The sequence below is a fragment of the Zalophus californianus genome, chromosome 14 (genome assembly GCF_009762305.2).
Source record: "Zalophus californianus isolate mZalCal1 chromosome 14, mZalCal1.pri.v2, whole genome shotgun sequence".
NCBI lineage: Eukaryota > Metazoa > Chordata > Mammalia > Carnivora > Otariidae > Zalophus > Zalophus californianus.
The window spans coordinates 85958506-85977872 of record NC_045608.1 but is presented as its reverse complement, the minus strand read 5'-3'; the positions used below and the strand labels follow the sequence as shown (position 1 = coordinate 85977872).

At 37.1% G+C, this 19367-nt stretch overlaps 1 protein-coding gene across 1 annotated transcript in view; it reads right to left on the bottom strand.

Annotated features, from left to right (window-relative positions):
* DOK6 (docking protein 6) overlaps window positions 1–19367 on the bottom strand; it is a 368498-nt gene that overhangs the window by 255689 nt on the left and 93442 nt on the right. The window contains exon 2 of the mRNA XM_027577113.2: window positions 7962–8069. Within this exon, the coding sequence (XP_027432914.1) occupies window positions 7962–8069 (108 nt within the window). The remainder of the gene's footprint in view (window positions 1–7961; window positions 8070–19367) is intronic.

Below are 19367 nucleotides of genomic sequence, written 5' to 3'. Positions count from 1 at the left end.
ATCTCAGGAAACAAACTGAGGGTTGCTGGAGTGGGGCGGGGGAGGGAGGGGGAGGCTGGGTGATAGACTTTGGGGAGGGTATGTGCTATGGTGAGTGCTGTGAATTGTGCAAGACTGTTGAATCACAGACTTGTACCTCTTAAGCAAATAATACGTTATATGTTATAAAAAAGAAGAAGAAGATAGTAGGAAGGGAAAAATGAAGGGGGGCAATCTGAGGGGGAGACGCTGAGGGTTCTAGAGGGGAGGGGGTGGGGGATGGGTTAGCCTGGTGACGGGTATTAAAAAGGGCACGTACTGCATGGAGCACTGGGTGTTATACGCAAACAGTGAATCATGGAACACTACATCAAAAACTAATAATGTAATGTATGGTGATTACATAACATAATAAAATACAATTAAAACAAAAACAAAAGCTCCAAAAGCAAAAGACCCCGAACATTTAAATGATGCGCCACTAAAGTTGGATCACAACACAGTGACTCCAGGTGTACCTGACCAAGTCACAGGAACTTTTTAAAAGCAGAGTTTTTTTCTCCCGCTGGTCACAGAAGACACGGCAGAGAGTCAAAACTTGAAAAAATCTCTTATGCCTGTGCTGTGTTGGAGCAAGAAGGAACCGAGTATGTCAAGGATTTCAGGTAGCCTCTGGTGCTGAAAGCAGCCCCTTCTTGACAGCCCGCAAAGGAACAGGGGCATCAGTCTTGCAGCTCTAGGGAACTAAAATCACCAACTATATTAGAAACTTCGAAGCAGACTTTTCTCTAGAGCCACCGGATAATTCAGTGCAACTAACTTCAGGGCCCTTGAAACCCCCAGCAGAGAAACCAGCCACACTACACCTTTGCCCTACAGAGCTGTGAGCTCATAAACAGGTGTTTTTTGAATGCCTGAACTTGTGATAATTTGTTGCACAACAACAGAAAACGGAAACTGCACTGTAATTATTGCTAAAGATGGAACTGCAGCCTTTGGGAATAATGTGGGTCCAACCACATTGGCTTATTTGCAAAATGGAACTGGAATAAAAGATAGAAAGGTTGACTTTTTGGACGACTATCAGAGTTGGCTGTACCAGCTCTAAGACCAGGAGAACATCATGGTAGCCCCAAGCTTACACAAAGACAATCCTCTCGCAAAATGATAGAAAGGATTAGTGGAAAATTCCAGACTACAGCAAATCAGGTTACAATTTAATTTTCTAGTACACTGGATTTGTAATACGATTAACTCAATTAAAAGATAGATGAAAGAATAGGAGTAGGAGAAAATAGTTGCATTTTTAAGCAAACATGATCTCTCGTTCTCATTCTCTCTTTGTCTCAAAATAAAAAACAAAACAAAACAAACAAAAAAACTCGTATTTCCCTGAACACTAGATAGCGAGAATTCCACCATTTCTTCAGGAGCTCACATTATGTCTGACAATGACACTGAGTAGAACAAATGCACCATTTATCATCAAAACAAGCGATTCCACTGAATCTCAAAACTCCTGGTTTCCTAAATTAAGAACCTGTTCGCTAATCAATCAAATCAGTTTAGTGGCTGCTACTGATTTGTAATCTTGGGTTATTGATAGCATATTCAAATTCTATCTTTGTTTTTTGTAGAAGTATTAGCAGTTTAAAGGTTTTAATATTTTTAAATATTATATAAATTAAGTAAAGATGAAATAGCATTGCTATTTATAAAAGTTTCTATATAGATATTTATGGTGAGGTAAAAGTATTAATTCAAGAATGAATTCTCACTGAAATATTTTCAAATTATAAGTTGTAAATTAATATGCATTCATTATTTGTGGAATAATATGTAATTTTCCATTGATGATAGAAAAACAGTTTATCCTCAGTGAACATTATGCAATACGCATGTCTCCTGTTGCATCTGTCAGATACTGCACAATTAGCCAGACGTTGGGTAAAAGAGAGATTTTTAAAACCCCAAATGCACTGCCGGTATTCTGAAATAATAAAGAGCATTGGATCTAAATCCATTAAATAAATGTAAAAAGCTTCAGAAATGATGGAAATTGTCATAACGGGGTTGTGCTATTGAATAGTCTTTCTCAAGTTACTATCTGATTTACCACATAAAAGGACATGTTTGAAGTTACAAGTTACTTTATCAAGCAAATTGGTCTCAGAATTGTTCTAAAGTTGGTATGAATTATTTCCCTGGTTTCATAGATGCAAAATCTGAGGCAGAAATGACTTGTACAACCATAGTTGTTTTACAGGTTGCGTAGTATCTCACATGAAATTATCACCTCACTTTGTGAGCTCTGCTATTACTTGCATTTCACAGATAGTAGAGTGAGAAAAGATATTGTTTAAGTCATATTACCATTTTTTCTGATGTAGTACCATTAGGGATGATTGCCTCACACACAACTGGATAGTTTTAAAAGAGTCGAAAAAAGACAATAATTTTGCTAACATAAATCATACTTCTATATACTTTAAGTCAAGCCCAGATCAGTCTTGCGGATATTTTCTAAGAGTCTGATTCCTTATTTCTCAGTGAACAGATATCTGTTATGGAGCAATAGGTTATAAACAAAAATTCTGATGGCCGAGTGATCTATTTTCTGTCGCATTCTTAAGCTGATTCTTACTGGAGATATCCTATTTGTTGTAAAATTGTAATGGACCTTGATTCAAATATTACAAAGATCAAGTTTAACTCTGGAAGTTCCCTATTATCTTGAAATCACAACTTTGGTAATGCCCTCCATGTGCGAGTCTTATCACCTGATCGCTGTTGCTCGTCTCTGGCTATAGAATTGTCCGTTCTCAGGACCCACCCATCTCTGTCAGAGACACCCCATCGGTAATGCATCATGCTGTGGGCATTTTACCCCTTCTTTTCATTCTACATTAAAAACCAACTTTTCATATTCCATTTCTTTGAATCTTTTCTGAGTCATTAGCATGTGATCAGATAATATGAATAAAGCAATAAATAAATGATCATGGGTTAACGTGTGACTGTCCCAGGAACCAATGTGTGTGTTAATAGGAGCTTATGTTAAAAAAAGGTTAAGACTTCTTCAAGATAAGAGATTACAGATGGATGAATGAATGAACGAATGAACAAATGAATAAGATACCCTAATGTGAATGATTATCACTCTGGGACCTTCCAGCAGACATTTTATGAGACACCAAACCTTTGAACACCCTTCACATCACACCAAGTGTGTGCTCATCCAAGCAGAGAGCCACTGGAATCAAAATGAAAGCGTTCAACATAACACACTGTTCACACACTAACCTATGGTTTTGCTCCTATCTTTAAGGATATGCTATATTTCCAGGTGGCTGTTTTTCATAAGGATGTCTTCATCTTTTCCCTAAGTTTCTCAGATGTTTGCTTTACATAAAGATAAATACCGATAACTCCAAGAAGGAGCAAAGCAGATAGAACAAAATGATGTTTTCAATGTCAGGTTGTACGGGATTTAGAAATAAGATCGGTCCCAATACAGGCATTGCTTTTCTAGCTCATGTAGTCCCCATCATAGGAAATTCACATCATTCCATCTTCAGTCATCCTTCTCAGGGATTTTATTTATACTTTCCTCCCTACAGACAGCACTCATATTTATTTTATTAAAATTTCTATGAACTGTTTCTTTTTCATCTACTTAGAAAATTAAGGAAAATTTATTAGCTGATTCTATGTAAATTGCTTTAGTTCAGTTTTCATTGAGGATAAATTTGTTTTGAATATCTGTTATGACAATTATATACAGCTACATTTTCAACCCTAATGCATTTTTAATAACTTCCTTCAGCAGCTAGTGATTTGAATTTCAAATTTCTTTCTACCAAGATGTAAAAAAAAAGTATATACCATTTTATAGCAGTTTCATATAAAAATTGATTTATGCAGCAAGATCTCTCTTACAATAAACATATCAAATGTCTAAATGGGACCATTAATACTCATAAGCTTTACAATATGTATGTTCCAGATACAGCATAGCACAAAGTTAAAGTTGGCAAAGAAATAATTCTGTCCTTAGCTATTTTTCATAAGTCCCTCACTAAGGTTGGACACATTTCACTCATTTGGTTATTTTGATTTATTGCTATTGAGCACTATAGCAGATTTTAGGACGTATCAAAATAACTAACTAATCACAAGTTTAAAGTACCTAATAATTAATAAATAGAACAATTGGGGAAATCCACAGCAGTCTATTTTAAGCTATTTTGAAAAATAAGATTTTTTTCCCCACTCTGGGGAGCCAAGATTTGAACTGACCATTAATTGCTCAAAGGAAAAGAGAGATTTTAAATAGGTCAGCCTTTTTCTTAAAGAGATCTCCCTTTATTTACCTGACCATCTGAGGGAGCTGAGAAATTTACAGCTTTCCAAAAAAAGGATTCATGATTCAACCAATGGAAGAAGCCAAGGGAAGTGATGGTTCAATTTTTGATTTTGCAGAAGCAAATGTATTCATATGTCAGGATAAAAATATCACAAACATTTGTAATTGCTATTTTGCCTTGATGGCTGGTTGTTTAGGGCTGGGACAAAATAATGCCCTCTGACCTCTGGAGTGGCGTTCTCATAGGAAGGGGCAGCCTCAGGGAAGAGCAGGACACACAGCCTCTGAGGTCCTGTCTTCTCTCCTCTTCCCCTTTTCAAATGTCAGTATTCTTCACAGTTTTCTTTTTGGTAACATGAACAATTCTCTCTTTAGAATTGTTAGAACTTTCAGTTGGGAAGTTCCAGTTAAGCAGTTTTGATAATTACTATAAATCTTACTGTTTAGTATTTTAACATTTATTCCACTAGCATTTCCTTTAAGAGCCACTTTTCATAGTTTTCTATCATTTTTTGGATTAGCAGTTTTATTTTTTCAGTCAAGTATCAACTTCTTTGATTTTAACTCTTGCTGAACTTAGAATTGAAATACCTGCAAAACACCCTGAATGTCACCGTAAGGCTGGCACCAAAGTCCATGTCTTTTAGAGGAAAGAGTTTTATTTTGCACTTACCAAGCTTTCACAAAGAGGCATTAATATACACCCACCTTAACATCACCATTCGGTAGATCTCCTGGGTATTTGCACTACAGTCTGGCTGCAGTTCTAACTGTTGAATGAAAACATCTATCTGAGTGTACTGTAAAGAAACCTAATCTAACATGCCAAGAATGCCTTCTTCTCTTCACCACTGAAAAGTGCTCCTCCACACAGGGTCCGTGTCTCTGTAACAGCATGACCACTCCTCTGTCACCCAGTCTGGAAAAGACAGCAACTCTTACTCCTCTCTCCTCCATTTCTTCTACATCCAATCAGTGAAGGCTTGTGAGTTTTACTCAAAGTTTGCTCTTCTAGTCTTCCCTATCTTCATGAATCGCACCACCTCTTCTCTGTTGCTCAAACCCAAACTCAGGAATCTCCATGAGTCCTACCTACCTTTCACTAACACCCCGCATCTAATCCCAAAGTACACCCTGTCAGAGTTCACCAGCCATAACCAAAACGTGTCCTTCCACCTCTAGCTCCAACACTAACATCTTCACCCAAGTCTCCATCACATCGAGACTAGACTAAAAACGGTTAACGTTTACTGCAATTTACTATATGCCAAGTAAGTGGTTATGTACTTAGCTATAAATTGTAATTCACTAATAACATCTTGTTGTATTCAATCTCATTATATGTCTATAGTACCTTTTTATTCCTTACAATAACACTTTTTGTATTATAGTCTGTTATATTATTATAATCTTAATCTGTCAGAGGAGGAAAATTAAGTACATGGAAATTAAAGAGCCTAAGCAAGTACACAGCTCTTAAATATGGATGCTAGATTCCAGAGCCTACAATCCTATCCACTGTGTAATGTAAAGATGTTTTTCATTCCAGCTCTATTATCTAGATATAATTGGCATATAACATTATATAAGTTTAAGGTATACAAAGTGATCTTTTGATACATGTGTACATTGTGAAATGATTACTAAAACAAGGTTAGTTAGCATCTCCATCACCACTGGTTAGAGGGTAAGATGAGTAAGTTCCCAAAATCTAATGTACGGTATGGTAACTATAGTTAATGATACTGTATTATATACTTGAGAGTTGATAAGAGAGTCGATCTTAAATGTTCTCATCACACATACACACACACACACAAGTGATTCAGATTCTTGATCTTTCTCAACAATCTATTTTCCAAGATGATCTTTTTCCTTCTTGAGGATTGTGCCTGAGTCATGAACGCATGGACAGCATCCAGCCAGCACTGACCAGGGGGCAGGGGTTCTGATGAGGAATCTAGAGTATCCAATGTGTTCAGTCTTTCAAAATTTTACTCACAAACTAAAGGTCACAGACTCACATTTCACAACTTTGCAGTTTTAAATTTTGTCAGGTTTAAAAATATTGCCAAGATCATAACCATAATACAAAATACCAGTATAAATTTAGACTTCATACAATTCTTCATTTAATTAGAATAGGCACCACTGTGCTGGTTGTCCTTTGATACCCTATCTCAAATAGTCTTCAAATGAGACATGTAATATAACATGTACTCATGAGAAAACCAAACTCACATGAGTTACTAAGTGGCTGGACAGGAACCTGAACTTGGAATCTCTGATAGTAAGTCTATATTAATATGTAGAATACCTCAAAGACAGTTAAAGAAATTCAAATGCTCAGCCCTCAGGGAGAGTCTCAAATATAATATAAATGCTTGCTAGGTATTTGTGTAATAGAATTAGTACATTTTGTAGAAAAATCTATTTTTTTAAATAAACTTTATTTTTGAGAGCAGTTTTAGGTTCAGAGCCCTATTGGGCAGAAGGTACAGAGATTTCCCTATACCCCCTACCTCCACACATGCACAGCCTCCCCTATTATCCACATCCCACAGCAGAGTGGGACGTTCGTTACAGCTGATGAATCAATCTACTTTGACACAACATAATCACCCAAAGCCCACGTTTTACAGTAAGGTTCACTCTCGGTATTGTACCTTCTACCAGTTTAGACAAATGTCTAATGACCTACATCCACCATGATGGTGTTGTAAAGGATAGTTTCACTGTCCTAAAAATCCTCTGTGCTACATCTGTTTATCACTCCCACCGCCCAACCCCTGGCAAGCACTTTATTTTTAATAAAAGGAGGAACTAGACTACATATCACATAAAATAAACCCCACAAAATCATTACATTATTCATGGTAACTTACTCTATATTACCAATGGTGAGGCATTAGATTCTTTACTGAGCTTATTGAGGCATTTCATCAACAAACCAATTCACAATTTTGAGTTCTGACCATGAATTCTCTACATAATTATCAAACACTTAACTGCATTTTGATCTTATCACTGAAGACAACTTTAGGTGGCATATTTAACATCACTCTAGCGGTATTTCCTACATACTTTTAATCCTTAGTAAGTTGATCCATAGAATGAATCAAAATTCATAGAATGTATGGCCACACCCTACACATCAGCGTATTTGATGATCCTTTCTTGTTAAAGGTATAAACAGCAACTACTGTGCACATTAGCAGAGTCATTAGCACGGCCAACACCAGCCTCCAAAGTTTTATCTCCTAAATATTGCCCACAGTTTAAATCAAAGTAACAAATGCACAATTAACCTGAACAGAGGCAAAATGTCTACTCAGCATGTTAGGAAATGATGTGGTTGAATTATGAGTCGTCTCATTTAGCAAACTAGCAATAAAAATGAGTCTTTCATTTCATTTTTGCAGAGGTATCACTGGCATTTACAGCAGATGATTAAAAAAAAGAAGAAAAATAACTTTTGCATTTTTATCAGAACAGAGATATTTTATACTGGTCATGCATTTTTGCCTCTGCATATTTCATCTATCAAAAGAAATGTCTCCACATGTTGTTGCAGGGGTCCGCTTATTCCCTAGCGATTCCAAACACTGTGACTTACCTTATGAAAGTTTCTGAAATATGCTGCCTTTTCATCTGGAAATTTTTCCAGCCTTCTGGGTCCTTTACTAGAAGCCTTCTTGAAAACCAACCAGCATCGTCTGAAAATCTGAAAGCAAATGAAGGAATCTGATTATCAATCTTTTCACGAGTTTTGCAATGCCAGGAAGTTATCTATTCACTTAATCTATTGGAAAGAAATTTTTTTAAATGTACTTACAGAGAGAAGTTTTTGAGTCCTAACCAGGTTATTCATTAAAACTACAGCAAACTTTTAAAAACACAATATTTAATATAAAAGTGACATTTTGTGAAAAGATTTTATGTTATGAGGTTTCAATGTGCTGGCTTCAGTGGTCTTTAATCTAGTGAAATCATCTGGTGTCAATACCATATAAAATATTTATCTCAGCATGCCAGTGACAGGGCGCTTCTCTGTTTTCCATGATAATGCAGTTACAATTTATAAGATCAAGCGCTTTCATAATGCTCAATTTTCTATCTTTCAAAAATCATCACATTTAAAAAGTAACTTATCTTGTAGGAATAATTTACTTTAAAAGACAAATGCTCATATATTAATTTAGAAAGCAGGAAGATAGGTGTTTTTATAATGGAAATATCTGCCTTACCCATTTATAATTTATAGTAACTAGCATTTGTTAAATGCTTATTTATATGTAATACATCTAAATATTTATATACACATTTAATCCTCATACCTACAACATGAGGTAGTTTAGCTCTATTTTAGGATAAAGACAGTGACTGTGTCAGGATTTGAACACACCTCTGTCTGAACACACATCTCTTCAGCTTTGGTAAAGAAGCAGGACCCCTAATTACACACACACACACACACACACACACACACACACACACACCATCATTCCTGGACTCTGTCCTTGTTTCATAGGACTAATTAATATTGGACCTTGAGCTTGTCACCTGATGCCCCCACTCTGTCACCCTCCCTCCCCAAGTACGTTTAAGGAAAAGTAATAAAATGAGTCTCCTTTCAGTAATTGGAGAGGTCTAGAAATGCAAATTGGCCACAATTTTAAATTTCAACATTTAGCACAGTTTTGCTAGAGTATACATACTCTGTAGCCATAAACAAATGCATTGAGAGAAAACTCAGAGACCTTGATTGTTGTATTTCTCTTCTATTTCTCTATTCAAACTGCAGAGTTGCTATACTTTGTTTCTTCCTTCCTTTCTTCCTCCCTCTTTCTTTTCTTTTCTTCTCTTCTTTCTTTTTCTTTCTTTCTTTCTTTCTTTCTTTCTTTCTTTCTTTCTTTCTTCTTTCTTTCTTTCTTTCTTTCTTTCTTTCTTTCTTTCTTTCTTTCTTTCTTTCTTTTTCTTTCTTTCTTTCTTTCTTTTTCTTTCTTTCTTTCCTTCTTTCTTTCTTTCTTTCTTTCTTTCTTTCTTTCTTTCTTTCTTTCTTTCTTTCTTTCTTTCTTTCTCTTTTCTTTCTTTTCTTTCTTTTCTTTCTTTTTCTTCCTTCCTTCCTCCCTCCCTCCCTCCCTCCCTCCCTCCCTTCCTTCCTTCTTTCCTTTAATACTGGCCAGATAATATAATTTCTTTGGAGCGTTCATTGTTCGTTACTCACTAGAAGACAGTGTTTCCCATGTTAAAAGACACTCTTTGGATAATTACGTAGAAGACCTCTCATAAAAACAGAATAAACAGATTAACAATGCACACACTTTCACTTTACACTTGATACCTTTCTTAGCTTCTTATTAGCTTCAAAAAGCATCTGAAAGATGCTCTGGCTCACGTCTGTGTGTTTCTCTTTCTCTACCTGGATTGAGATGCACCTCCTCCGCGATATGATTTCCAACCACACACCTGGAAATAAGGTGTTAAATTACCCCCTCAGGTCTGCTGGTGTTCTTCCTACACATTTGTGTTTAGCACATTGTGTTCTAGTTAGTTATTGACTTGTTGGCCTCTTACTGATCTCCACTCCTACAGTAAAATACTATTAAAAACACATGTGAATACTGATTATGATATAATATCAGCATGTGGTTTGTTTGGCTTTAACTCAATTCTACGTGGGTTTATTTAGCGTTATCGATTCTGCTTTTTAAACTTTAAAAAGGTATTTATATTTTAAATAAATTTAAGGTAATAAATTTTGAAAATGCAAACATATAAGAAAAGGAAGTTTGGTACAGTGGCAAATGAATAAAACTTTGTGTTATTTTGCAAATTTGGGAGTTCCCTGGGTGAAATCTGAAACTGGTCCCTTTACATAGAGGGCAAGGAGATACCCAAAAATGAGGCAGGCCACCCCAGGTTGGTAGGTGGCAAGTTTAATGAGCAAGGGAACTCACATACAAGACTTGTCTTGGGCAACCACAAGACACGTACATCTCAGAAACACCCCCCCCCCCTCGCCGTATCTTAAAAGTTCATGGAGAAGCCTTAACGGGGTTCAGTCCCATTCAGTCCAGATGATCTCAACAACACATTGCTCTCTCAAGACCTTGTGCTTGAAACAGCTCTGCCTACAGGCAGGGGAGGTGGAAGGTACCTTCCAAGGATGGGGGAGGGTGAGGTCCAGCTCTCAGAAAACTGGTGGTGGTCTCCTCACAATGACCTCATCCAACATCTGGGTTTACATCATGGCTTTGCCATTTACTAGCTGCGCAACCTTAGACAAAATATTTAATGTCTCATGGAGAAGGGTACCTCAATGGATAGAGGGAAGAGTCACCAAGATGGGCCCACATCTTAGTGCACAGTAGGTTCTTCACACAGTCAGCTCCTCTCCCAAGCTCCTTTAAATTACAAAGTAGGTGCATTTGGCCACACATTACAAAATCATATGTAAGGACACTTTTTTTTTTTTTAACTAATGACAATTCTAACAAAATTCAGATCCAACTATTCTGTAGCCAGAACAATTAGAGCACAATATAAGAATTTTAAAAAGTAAAAATAAATATATTGATGATCTCTGAAACTTGGACTGTGGCACCAGGAAAACTGGACTTGGAATTCCAGCTCTGTCCCTTGTGAGAGCCATGTCACTCTGGGCAAGTCACTGAACTCTCTGAGCATGGATCCTTCTCTTAGCTTGTGGAAAATAATGCCTATATCATAAGATTGTTGTGACAGTGAATAGAAATAAAATATACAAAGCTCATGGCTTTGTAACTACAGAGGAATCATGACAGTAGTACAATGCAAAACAGACAATACTCTTAGAGGATAAAATACTCTTTGTTCAGCACATCCATAGCCATTATGGATATTTACTTATATTGTAAAAATCATATTTCTAAAGGTTTCAAGTAATTCCAATAATTATGGGAATTATGTTATATATACTATTGACAAACTGTCTAAATACTCTGTTGAATACAAGTGAGTTCCTGTTAATTTCACAATGGATATTCTTAACCAACATGGCTATTTACATTTATTAATATGCAGCTGAAAAACACAGAAAAAAATGCATCAGTTTATTTTCTTCCTAAAATTACTCCTTCCCAAAGCAGGTGAATTAATTTTTGCCCAGGATGAATCATTTCACTCAGTCATTAGTATAAATCCCACACATTTGTATTGGAATTCAGAGTATTCTATTGTAATTACTAAGAATACAGAATATAGTTTTTTAGCCAGAACATCTTGATTTTCAGTGCACATTCTGCTATGTTTTAAATGCCTTGTTTTGCAGAAGTTATTTTAACTTCTCTAAGACCTAACTTCTTTTTCTATAAATTCAGATCAATAGACCTCATGAAGTTGCTATTTGAGGATTTAATAAGATAGCTCACAGAAAGTATCTAGAATATGTATTTGAAGCATAGTCCTCACATTATTTTCTGAAACTCTTGGGTTTTGAACACTGCTATGGATTAAATTGTGCCCCTCCTAAACTCTCATGTTGGATTCCTCGCCCCGCCCAATGTGATGGTATTGGGGATGGGGCCTCTGGAGTGTGATCAGGGTTAGATGAGGTCACGAGGGTGGGGCCCGCAGCATGGGATAAGTGCTCTTGTAAGAAGAAATCCCACAGAGTTTGCTCTCTCTTTCCCTGTGCTTCCACACACACAAAAGAAGCCATGTGAGCGCACAGTGAGCTGGTGGCCATCTACAAGATGGGAAGATGGCTCTCTCAAGAACCTGACCATGCTGGCATCTTGATTTTGGACTTATAACCTCCAGAACTATGAGAAAATAAGTGTCTGTTGTTTAAGCTACTTAGTCTATGGTATTTTGTCATGGCAGCCCAAGCTGACCAAGACAGATACTTTTAGATTTTGTTACTATTAGCAGAAATGGTGGTGGTTGGTAGTGGATATAGTGGTAGTAGTCGTAATATTAGGTGAAAACAAGTTACATGAATTGGAATAGAAATTTGAGGGATTGGAACAGATAAAGTATCATTTGCAAATTGGGATGTATAGAGGTTTTCAATATTTATCTCCTTTTTATAAATGGATTTAGAATCCTAGTTGAAGTCGGAAGACTCTCTCTGAATGGCACTGAGACCAGATCCCTGGTAAGACAGTTTCTGTTTGTTCCTACAGAAGAATGCTTTCCCCTGTATACTTCGCACTTCATTGCTCATAGCTTAGGAACCATAATGATGTCAAATGAAGCCTTGTGATATTCATGGAAATACAGAGACACACTCACTGACTGTAATGCCCATTTTGTGTGACTACAGTTATTTTCTATTAAAATGTCAAAATGAGTCAAGTATAAGTTGGAAAGCATAAGTGTTTCCACTTTGGCACTCAGTATTACTATGGAATAAATCTGATAATGGATAATAAAGAAAAAAAGAGTGGGTATTTTCATTAATATATTATCCATTTGCTATTACATTAAGAGAAGCAACCACATAAAGACAAAAATTATTGTTGAAGACTTGATTTTATAGACTGTTTACCAAACAGAGGCCCTTAAATTATTAGTTTCTTATTTTGGAATAATGTTACATTTATAAAACAGTTGCTAAAATGGTGCAGAGAGTTCCTAAATAGAATTTACCCAGCTACCCCTAATATTAACATTCTAAATAACCATGGTACATTTTTCAAAACTAAGAAATTAACATTGGTAAAATACTATCAGCTAAAGTAAAGAATTTATTTAAATATCACCAGTGTTTCCACCAATATCTTACTCTGTTTGGGGATCCAATCCAGGATACCACATTGAATTTAGTTGTCCCGTTTCGCTGGACCCCTCTGATCTTTGATAGTTTCCTAGTCTTTTTTTGCTGTTCACGATCTCAACAATTTTGAAGACTACTGACCAGGTATTTTGCACTGTGAAAATTAATACACAAAAATCTCACTTAAAATGGGAGTCAGGAGGCCAGAAGGGGGAAGCCCTCACTCACTACCATTCTAGGTCAGTTACAGACGTCCACAGGAAGAGACGCACCACCTGGCAAGACCAATACAGCTTTACCACTCCAAAAGGAGGAGGGAAAATTTCCTCCTTGCCTGGCAACTCAGCCCATGAAAAACTGCCATCACCCTGGACCCTCCGGTAGATTTGTTCAAAAGAATTCTTCCCAACTTCCTCCTTTTTCTTTATAAAGTAATGTCCCTCTACTTTGCTGTTGGACTTGCCTGTGGCTTCGCTATAGCTTGCTTATCCTGACTTGCAAATCTTCTGCTATTCCCAAATAAACTCATTTCCTGGTAAAATAACTGGCTGTCTTACTTTTAAAGTGGACAGCGACATATCCTCAGATCTGTACCTGCGGTGAAACTGAATAAAGAAAACAAACAAACCTCTTTTAAAATGAAGTCAAAGGCCAGAAGGGGGAGCTCTCACACCCTACCACTCAACAAGAAGAAACACCTTGCACTCCCAATAGGAAGATGCCTGTATCTACTACCCCCAGCAGAGGACCTAGTCAGGCAACATCCCAGACAGTGAGAGAGGTCACAACTCAGCCAGTAAAGAGCCACTATACGCTGAACTCTCAGTTTACTCCAATGGACTTGTTTATTATAACAGCCCCTCCCAACAGCCCCTTTACTTAAACTAGGTTTTCTTCTCCTTTTTTCTCTGGCCTTGCCTGTGGTTCACTATAGCTTGCTTGTCTCAAATTGCAATCCCTCTGCTATTGCCAAATAAACCCATTTTGCTGGTAAAAGAGCTGGCTGTTTCATTTTCATGGTCAACAGTACAAAGTTCCTCAATTTATGTTTATCTCAGTAAGTTATTTTTAATGTTTCAAAGTCTAATGAAAATCTCACAGTGAAGCGATTAAAAAATCATTTATTGGGAAAAATAACATAAACGCATCATAGCTATTTGGACTAGTTCTATTTTGATTAGCGATCTAGTTGAATTGTTAAAGTACTAAAAGAATAATTTAATAAATGCTAATAAAGGCAGAGGTTTTTCGTTCTATTTTCTTGTTTGATGCAGATTTTCAAAACGTTTTGCTTTGTCATCAGAGTAAATAGTAAAAAGGGCCCTGGTGCTGAGATTTTGTGAATATCACTGTGTGTCAACGTGAAGTCAAATTCAGCATGAATCAGCATTCTAAAAACAACCTTCATACTAGCAGCATAAATCAGTAGCAGCATGAGGGAATCACTTCTTTGTTACTGTTCATCACACAGGATTTTAATAGTGAACTATGTTCTGCTTTAGGCCCTAGAAGTGATGCCTTATATAATAAGCATGTTGGAGAAATTCCAGGGAAGAGCAGCAAAAATGCCTGTTTGAAGCCAGGAAATCACGCCTCTGAGGGAAAAATAAATAAATAAATAAATAAATAAATAAATAAATAAAGGAGTAGGTTTTATTTTTGCTTACAAATGAAAGGTATGAATTCTTCAAGTACATGAAAAAGAATCACATAAATGAAATTAGGTACCTTATTTTTATTTTTGTCCCACAAGACAAAATAAATAAATGCCCTTCATTAAGCAGTATGTGGGAGGGGATGGTGCAGTCTCTTCTGAAGATGCAGGGACCATTTGGCTGGTTAGCAACGGAACTTACTGCCTGCAAGAAGATGAACTTCCCTCCTGCTCTGTCCCTTAGCTGATCACACTCTTGCCTGTCCCCATCATGGCTCAGGAAGCTGCTTCGCTCTCTCCTGAGGGATTGACTGATTTCACCTTCTCTTTCAGAGTTATCTCCCAAACGTGCCCATTGTCTCACTAAACAGGTCCTGGGTACTCTTCAGGTTTTCCTTCTAGAAAATTCCACGTTGTTGCCAGGACTCCAGAAATCCCCATGATCCCCGGATGTTCCACAGCCTCACTTTTCCACTGCATGAGCCAGCTGACCAGCTTGCCATAATTTAAATACCCTCTTAATTCCTTTCTATCTGATGGAAACACTTTCATCTCATAGCAATCCTTTTTCCTTAGTGCTTTCTCTTTTCAAGGTGATTTTACACAAAGGACATCCTTTTTCCTTTTAGGACTCACTGTGAAATAAATGGTGATTTCTTGGCTTTAGTTCATAGCCATAACTATGTTATTTAGCTAGGACTCATTCACAAGCTCTACCTTAACCTGAAGTCGGATATAATGGACCTTTTCCATCATGTTGACCTCTTCACTTCAAATAGGATTGGGTTAGAAACTTGGAAGAATTTGACTGCAGACACTGTTAAACCTGAAGGTCCACTGCACTAAATAAAGGAAGTCACAAAAACTTCATGTCTGGAAATTTCCAATTATACGATCGAGCTTTAACCAGGTTGATATGCTGTACTTTTTTGCTTATTGATTTGTAGGAATTTAAAAATGTATTTTAATCTTAAGTCCTTTATCAGGTAGATGAGTTGGAAATACGTTTTGTAGCTTGACTTTTCACTTTTTTATAGTTTAATTTTTCATGAAAAAGTTTTTAATTTTAACAGTCAATTTTGTCATTTATTTCCTTTACAGCAGTATGTTTATGGCTTGTTTATTAATAGAAATGCATAATCCACTTACGTTTATGTGGTTACTGATACTTTTGAATTTTTCACCATCTCATTTTTTTGTTTCCCTTTTTAATAATTTACTCTTTTCCTACTTTGTAATGGATTAGTAAGATTTCTTAGAGTGGCTCCTCCTTTTCCCCTTAGCAGCCTTGGAAACTCTTTTCATCCCACTCCTTACAAATATCCATCTAGTTGACAAGTACATTTAATCACTCATGCATAACATCTCTCCCTTACTTTTCATTTTCTCTACTAAAAACTGATGGGATCTCACTTTAAGAAGTACTGTTCTAGTGGCCTCCCATCTGATCCCTACCTTCACATTGTTTTATTCCACTACAAATTATACACTATTGCACAGGAAATGTCTTAAAGCACAGGTCTGGCCATATATTTCTTTGGACCAACCAAACCAACAACAACAAACCTTTAAATGCTTCACCATTGCTCACTGCTTATAAAAGAAATCTTGAATCCTGAAGCTTGCCATTCAAGAACTTTCATGAACTAATCACAAAGTCTAATGAAATACTTGTCAATTCTCCCATTAAATCCTCTCCTTAAGGGCACCTGGATGGCTCAGTTGGTTAAGCATCTGCCTTCAGCTCAGGCCATGATTCCAGAGTCCTGGGATTGAGCCCCGCATCTGGCTCCCTGCTCAGTGGGGAATCTGCTCCTCCCTCTCCCTCTGTCTCCTCCCACCTGCTCATGTTCTGTCTCGCTCTCAAATAAATAAAATCTTAAAAAAAAAAAACCTCTCCTTAAACTGCATTGGTTTACTCATTACCCCCTTGAATATATTTGCTTTTGTTTCTTTGTTTGCATCATATTCTTTATCTGAAATCCCCTTATTTTTTTTTTAAAGATTTTATTTATTTATTTGACAGAAAGAGACACAGCGAGAGAGGGAACACAAGCACGGGGAGCAGGAGAGGGAGAGGCAGGCTTCCCGCAGAGCAGAGAGCCCAATATGGGGCTCCATCCCAGGACCCTGGGATCACGACCTGAGCCGAAGGCAGACGCCTAACAACTGAGCCACCCAGGCGCCGCCCCCCCCCCCTTATTTTTCAATTCACGCTCTTTAGAATCCTACCTACCTTTTGAATCCTATCTTGTCTTACTTCTTTCATGGAGATTTCCTAGATCAAACCCGTGAAAAGGGATGTCTCTTTACCCTGGGTTCCTTTATAATTTGTTCTTTGCTGTCTTTTGAAAATTAATCTCCCTTATTGGATTGTAATCTCCTTCAGAGAACGAGCTATGCTTTATATATCACTGTATTCCTCTCCCATCCCTAAACTCATTCATAGCAAAGTGACTACTTGAAAATTGTTGGATTAATAAATCAATACCTTATATGTATACACAGTAGTCTCTCTTATCCCTGGTTTTACTTTCTGTGATTTGAGTTACCCAGCCGCGGTCCAGATGCAAGTAATCTCCCTTACGACATATCATCAGGAGGTCAATAGTAGCCTAAGCTACGTCACAATGCCTATGTCGTTCACCTGACTTCAACTCAACAGGTAACCATTTTATCATCTCACCTCATCACAAGAAGGATGAGTATCGTACAATAAGGTATTTTGAGAAAGACCACATTCATAAACGTTTTATTACAGTGTACTGTTATAACTGCTATATTTTATTAATAGTTATTGTTGTTAATCTCTTACTGTGCCCCTTTATAAATTAAACTTCATTGCAGGAAAAAACTGAATATACATAGGGTTAGATACTATCTGTGGTTTTGGAATCCACTGGGGGCCTTGGAATGTATCCCCCATGGTTAAGGGGGACTACTGTAGTCTTACCATATCCAAGGTGGGCACTTACTCTAGACCACACATTGGTCTAAATATTTAAAGTGTATTAACTCATTTCATCCACAAAACAATGCTTTTTGGCTCTACCATTGCATTGTGTTACACATGACAGAGGCACAGAAATGTTAAAAAGAAAAAACACACTAACAGATATAGAACCAAATCCTGATAATCTAGCTTCAGAGCCTATATTTGTAATGACTACATTACCTCCTCATGCATCATGTCTTTTGAGTCTTAAACAAGCAAGGTATCTATCAATGTATTGATTTTAAAGATGGGAAAACGTACACCGATATAGGAAGACAGGCTGAATTTCTCCAGGGATAAAATACTGGGCCTGGCAGGGTTGTTGGGGGTGGTGGGAGGGATGCGAAAAACAAAGAAAAGGGCTAAAAGAGAGGTGCTATACATTTGTCTGTTTCTGTATTATTATTAATTTTTTTTAAAGTCACCTATGTGTGGGAAATGCCTCTTTCTCAGTCTTGGCTCACACACCCCTTCCCATTTGTTTTTTGTTCACCTAAATCATACAGAAACATGTCCTAAGTATCTACAAGAAAGTCATGGTTCTCAAGACCTGGAAACCAGACAGTGAACCAGAATCACCCATTTATTCTGATATACTGAAAATTTCAACCCAGTTGCAATACCACAAGTCCTAAAACTCAGTAGACAGGAGAGACCAAAATAGAAAAAGAGAGGGTTTGCAACTTTACTTTCCTCCTTCTGAAACCTCAGGAACCTAAGGCCAACACTGGGTTTGTTGGTGATTAAACCCACAAAGAGATCTTTTATCCATGTGCTTATTTATAAATAAATTCTTGCCCCCAAACAGATCCAAAACAGGACCCCCAAAGTACCGTTTTGAACAAGCTTTGTATCCTTGCATTTTAAATACACAAATCTTGTGCAGTAATAAGTGATTTAAAAAAATCAGGAGTAAAATAAAATGTCAAGATCTAAACTAAATGGTATTTGTGAGCATGGGCACCTTGAAGCCTGAGGCCCTAATCCCCACTCAGTAGCAAGACAGAAGCGTCTCACCTCCTAGCATGAAAAAGACCTGAAAGCTCTGGGAGTTCCAAAGGCAGAGAAGAACTAGCTTAGAGCATGACTGCTTTCAAATGTCTAAAGCTCCCGTGAAATGCACCATCTTCAGCAAGAGTTTTCACTCAGAAAGGAAGTGAATTTCTTTGCAAAAAGTACACAGTGTTTCTTTTCCACTTTACATTTTCGTATCATTTCCCACAATTTAGTTTTGGCCACTGTTCAAAAAATGTACTGGCTTTCTGTTTAGAGCTACATAATTCAATTTGGGTGCTTTGTTGTAGTATTATGCTAATTTGATGGTTTAACCTGACCTTTTCTCTTGGGTCAGCATTCTGGGCATTGTTTCTATCAGACGTGAATAATAATAAGTAGCAGCTTAAGTTCTTATTATGGCCCTCACTGTTCTGAGGGATTTATAAATATTAACATAGTTTAAAACACACCCAAACCCAATGAGGTAGGCAATATAATTAACCTTCCTTACAGAATGGGACACACAGGTGGAAAAGTTAAGTAACTTACTGAAAGTTTGGCACAATACTAAATATGGCTATAGTTTGCTCAGTTGGCTTCCTCCTCTGCTGTCTCT